Raw genomic sequence first — 5,138 nt, forward strand, 5'->3', positions numbered from 1 at the left:
AAAGAAGGAATAAGGCAATTAAACTCCAAAGAGAAACACATCATTTACTACCAGGGCGGGGCAGGCAGCGTGGTGTGTACTCTCCTGAAGTACTCCAGACGTGAGAGACGTAATTTCACCTCAAACACAGCAAGTGAAAAACATCTGAGGGTGGCACCCCAGCTCTTCTCCAGGGTGGCCAGCCGGCTACCCGAGCTGCTGAAACCACGAGCCAGAGCGTGGAGCGTGACCACACCGGTGCCCAGCACCTTACGAAATGCACTGCTGGCACTGCTGCAGGGACAGCAAGGCTTGTTTCCACTGGAGCCGGTGCTGCTTTCAACCCCCCCAAACCAGAGATAACCCTTAGACTTGGTAGCATTGCCCAAATCCAGGAACAAACATTAAATCCAGAGGCACCCCACACCTGGCAGCACCCCCCAAACCTGGCAGCATGCACCCGACACAGCAACGTCCCCAAACCCTGAAGTTTCCCCGCAAATTGGCACCAACCTCCAGGCTCAGAAGCTACACCCCCCCCGAAAAACCCCCAAGCCCAGGGGCACACCTTAAGCCTGCCGACAGTCCCCCAAGCACTTATGGCAGCGGGCAGCCCCTGGGCTTGGTCCCCCCCCAACTTGGCCAGGACAGAGAATGGAGGCCGGAGCAGGGAGCCCGGGACATGCCAGGGCGCTGGGGCCCAGTCAGGGCCTCCTGGGCAAGGCTGCCCTCCCTGGGGCAAGGAGTGCCCTGTGGGACGGCGGCGCTGCGCCTGGAGGTGGGGGAGAGCTGTTGCAGGGGAGTGGGGAAGGGGTAGAGAGGAGGGGTGCAGTGGGGCTGAGGGGGGGGGGTGCGTGTGAGCATGCCACTGGGGGAAAGCGCTGCTCCGGAGTGACACTGAACTGCAGCCTCCCGGGGGCCAGCAAGGCCTGAAGCACATGGGCAAGGTGCTGGGCAGCTGGCCAAGGCCAGCTCATAGGGAGGAATTCCGGTCTGGGGAAGATGCTGCCAACCCTGGGGGAGAAGAGCAGGGAGACCCCCAGTCCCATCCCCTAAGACTGGCCCTTGAGAAGGGCAGAGGAGGATGATGGACAAACGAGTGTGGGATCTCCCAGTGCAGCTAAGATGAGCAGCCAACTTTATTGTGCTGGGGCATGGGGGCCAGCACTCAGGGCTGGCGCACGACTGGTCAGCAGCATCTTCCAGGCCGGCTGTATGGTTTTTGCGCCCGATGTTGTAACCGCGAGCGGTGTCGGATGCGGTCTGGCCCAGGGTGGCTGGAGCGGCTGCTGCTCTCGAGCACCAGAGCGCCACGGGACAGCCCCGACGCTGCCTGGCTGGCAGAGGTGGAGCTGCTCCTCTGGAGCGCCAGCACACCAAGGAACAGCCCCAGCGCCATCTGCCAGGCAGTGCTGGGGCTGCTCGGCTCGACACTTGGAGCTGGCATGTGGCTGGTCCCACGGGGTTTGCCAGGCCGGCTGTATGGCTTTTGCGCCCGACGTTGTAACTGCGAGCGGTGCCGGATGCGGTCTGGCCCAATGTGGCTGGAGCGGCTGCTGCTTTCAGGCCCTGGGGAGCTGCGGGATGGCCCCGGTGGTGTGTAGGTGATGGTGCTGGGCCTGCTGCTCTCAGGCACCAGGGAGCCATGGGACAGCCCCGATGCCGCCTGGCTGGCGGTTCTGATGCTGGCAAGCTCTGACTTGTCACTGGCGCCTGCGAGGGGGGGCAAGAAGGTCAGCAGCACGGCCACCCAGCCCCGGGGCAGGAGAGGCCATCGTGGTGCCCACAGCCCTCCTGAAGCCAAGCCCAACCTAAGTCCCTGCTACCAGGCCTAGCCTGGCCCCTGGCCCCAGCGCGGGGGACACGCGGGTGCTTTGCCTCTTACCAGGGCCCAGGCCAGCACAGCAGTCACACTGCCAGGTGGTTGCGCTGTTCCTCAGGTAGGAGCAGCGCCTGTGGATGCCTTTGGCTGCGCAGGAGCTACACAGGAGCATCTGCCAGGACCTGGGGAAGCAAAGGGGTTGCTGGTTGTGAGGACAAAGTGTCGCAAGCACCGGATTGCCTGGCAGAACCCTTCTTCTTAGTCCTTCCTCCCTGAGCACGTGGGGAGACAGAGATCCCATGCAGAGCCCTAGATCGCTGCTTTGGCAACTCACCCCTCTTCCTCTGCCTGCTCCCTGCCTCCCAGACAAAGGCACTTGCTGGCATTGCAGCGGATGTGCCTCTGATACACCAGTCCAAATGCCTGGTCGCTCTCCCGTGACGGTTGTCTGCTGGAGAAGGAAGGGAAAGTCTTGAGCCCCGGCTGCCCCAGCATCAGGCAGATCCAGGCCGTTCCTGCCCTTCTGCCCACACCCTGTTGCCAGCTCCTCCACGCAGCAGAGGACAAAGAGTCAGGGGACAGCAGGTGGCCAGGCCTGCCCTGGCCTGGCACCACGCTTGCGCCTGACGTCTTGTGAGTCGGGAAGAGAAAAACGAACCTCTTGGAGATTCGAATCCCCATGGTGAGCATTTCCATCACGAACTGATCTTTGCTTTGGCAACGCAAGCAGCGGAAGCAGACGCCGGCATGGATAGCCTGCTTCTGGATGCAGGTCCGGTGGAACCAGGCGTGTTGGCATGCTGGGCACACCATGGTGTGGTAGGACTTTTTGTCCTCCACGAGGCCCAGGCAGATGATGCAGGTGGTGTTGTGCTCTGGAGCGGCCTGCACTGCCTGCTCTGGGCGGTGCTCCCAGCAGAAGGACCTGGGAGAAGGATGGAAGGGATGGGCAAGGTGAGGTGAGAAGTGCCGAGTCCTTCCCCGGTGACGGCGAGGAGGGCAGAGGAGGTGTGAAGGAGCCCCAGCTCCTGTCCGGGCTCAGGCTCGGGCTGTGGCAAGCTGATGGGAAGCGTCCCTGTGGGTTCCTCGCTTGCTGGTAGGTGGGGAGGCTCCTGCACGAGGGCCGGCAGCCCTTACCTGTACAGCCCGAAGAACTGGGTGACACATTCACCCTCTGAGGCGCAAGGGAGATGGAAGCTGCGGTCGCACCCCTTCTGCTGGCAGGTGATGGCGGCGCCCGTCTCGCCGCAAACGAAGCAGCGCTGGAAAGAGCAGAGCAGCCCCCCTCAGCGGCAGGCTCAGGGCCTGCGTGGCTGGCCCCACGCCTCCGGGCCGGGCGCAGGCTGTGGGCATTGCTGGCTCACAGCCCGCAGATCGGCCTGGTCCACGAAGCTTTGGCCTGTGCCGGAGCCTCTGCGGAGCTGCTGGGAGCAGGCGTTTGTCCCAGAGCTGGTGGAAGGGCTGGGATTTCTTTCCGGGGCTCCAGGTGGAGCTCCCGCAAGCCTCTCCTGCTACAAGCCTCCCGGCTCTTGCCAGATGCTCACCTTCTGGGCTGCCTCCTGGATTGCGCGTCTGGTGTCCTCGGTGAGAAACCCGTTCCTGCTCTCTTGTGGAAAAAGCCCGCTGGCAAGGAACTGCAGAGCAGAGGAGGCCAGGAGCTCATGAGATCAGCAAGGAGGGGACTATCCCTGGCCGAAAGCCGGACGGAGCCCCAGGACAACTCACCAGGCAATAGGTGTGGGCACAGAGCCCCTTCTTTGCGCTTTTGCACCCACAGATATCCGGGTCAGCCTCTGCCCGGCGACACAGCATGCATGCTGGAGGGGAGAGAGCAAATGCCGCTGGGAATGAGCACCTCTGCAGGGCTGAGGGAAGCGTCCCCCAAAGCCTGGCTCTGTCCACGCCTAGCTGGCCTAGCTTGGCCGGATGCAGACTGCCCTGACAGCCCCTCTGCCAGCCATGGGGAGCTGTGGGGAGGGATACTTCGCTCTCACCTTGCTCCCTCGAGTCGGGGTCCTGCTGCTTCATTGCGAACGCGGTGCACATGGACAGCAAGTGCTTGGAGAGGCTCTGCCGCAGCAGTGCCGGGGTTTCTCCTCTGCACACTCCTCTGCCAACCCTTAGAGAGCAGTGGGACACGGTGAGCTTGTATCGCAGGCCCCGGAGCCCCAAGGAGTGCGGCTCCCCTCCTCCCTCGGCAGCCCTGGGCAAGCCCCTTCTTCCCCTGCCCTCTCCTCACCTCGCCAGGTCGCAAGGCCACAGCCCAGCAGCCCTTTATCCAGGCCTTGGCGACGGGTCACAGTGGCCACTCTGACATCACCAGCACTCGTCTGTGTGTGCCCCCAGTATGGGCAGGGGTGCCCTCGGCTACCTGCCGCCCCCTGTGACACGGCCACCTCGGCACCCGAGTCAGGGGGGTGGCTGCTTTTGCACCCGTACGGGGCTGCAGTGCTGGCACCGGTCGCCCAGAGAGGCTGTGGAGTTTCCAGCCTTGGAGACAGGCCCAAGCCAGCGGGATAAGGGCCTGAGCAGCCTGCTCCAGGGGACCCTGCTTCAGCAGGTGCTTGGACTAGATGGGCTCCTCTGTTGCAGGTGGAGTCATGCGCTTCACTGGCGAGAGAGCAGCAGCAATATGTTTAGTGATATAAACCAGGGATTTAACAAAGTATGGTAGCGAACGTGACAATGGTTAGTGGTTTAACAAGATTCGATGGCAAAGTACGCTTGATTATTTACTGCAGAGAGGACAGGGCGAGACAAAACTGCCAGGGAGACCCTCCCGTTGAGTCATGAGGTTCAGAAAGGACCTCCTTGCTTTCTAAACTCCTTCCTAGAGCTCTGAGTCTAGGTGCGGCTGGATCCAGTCCTAGTGCAAGTCTTGATCAATAGTATATGCCTAAAGGATTATATACGCGCAATCAATCCTTTATATCACTTGGCTGAGATTTCAAAGTTTAGCGTGCAATTGATCGCTTACTGAGGATCTGCTGTGGCAAGGAATCTCTCCACCTCAAGGAGTAACCTAATACTCAAGGGGAGATCCTGGCGTGCAGCCCACGGCCGTGCAGGAGAGCTCAGTGGGCGAGGGGCTGTCCACTATTTATCGAGTAAGATGATTGACTGCTAGTCGTATTTGCATGCCAGCAAGACCCCTGGGTCACTGTTCCAGACAGCCCCCGGCTGCCGTGTTGCCATCTGTCCCCCAAAGTCCAGCGAAAGCTGGATGCAGCCATCGTGACCCCCACTGGTGGCTGTGGCTTCAGGTGTGGGGGGAGCACACCGCCACACCCTCCAACCTCAACCATTCTGGGCTTCTGTGCAAGGCAGCCTTGCACGT

At 61.7% G+C, this 5,138-nt stretch overlaps 1 protein-coding gene across 1 annotated transcript; it reads right to left on the bottom strand.

Annotated features, from left to right (window-relative positions):
• Window positions 1-1,168: 1,168 nt before the first annotated feature.
• On the bottom strand, window positions 1,169-3,829 carry LOC129200013 (PHD finger protein 7-like). Its single transcript, XM_054811270.1, has 6 exons — window positions 3,796-3,829; window positions 2,939-3,086; window positions 2,460-2,726; window positions 2,136-2,249; window positions 1,865-1,983; window positions 1,169-1,692 (listed from the first exon to the last, which is right to left on the bottom strand). The coding sequence occupies exons 1-6, from the start codon at window positions 3,827-3,829 to the stop codon at window positions 1,169-1,171; spliced, it is 1,206 nt and encodes a 401-aa protein (XP_054667245.1).
• Window positions 3,830-5,138: the final 1,309 nt, after the last annotated feature.

Source organism: Grus americana (genome assembly GCF_028858705.1).
Source record: "Grus americana isolate bGruAme1 chromosome 26 unlocalized genomic scaffold, bGruAme1.mat SUPER_26_unloc_2, whole genome shotgun sequence".
Taxonomy (NCBI): domain Eukaryota; kingdom Metazoa; phylum Chordata; class Aves; order Gruiformes; family Gruidae; genus Grus; species Grus americana.

Excerpts from the sequence above, each read along its gene's own strand:
- LOC129200013 (XM_054811270.1), bottom strand. The coding sequence starts at position 3,829 with ATGAAGCAGCAGGACCCCGACTCGAGGGAGCAAG. Across the intron at positions 3,087-3,795 it reads CCCCGACTCGAGGGAGCAAG|GGGGGCTGCTCTGCTCTTTC; the intron begins GTGAGAGCGAAG and ends CCTGCCGCTGAG. Across the intron at positions 1,693-1,864 it reads CTGTGCTGGCCTGGGCCCTG|GCGCCAGTGACAAGTCAGAG; the intron begins GTAAGAGGCAAA and ends CCCCCCTCGCAG.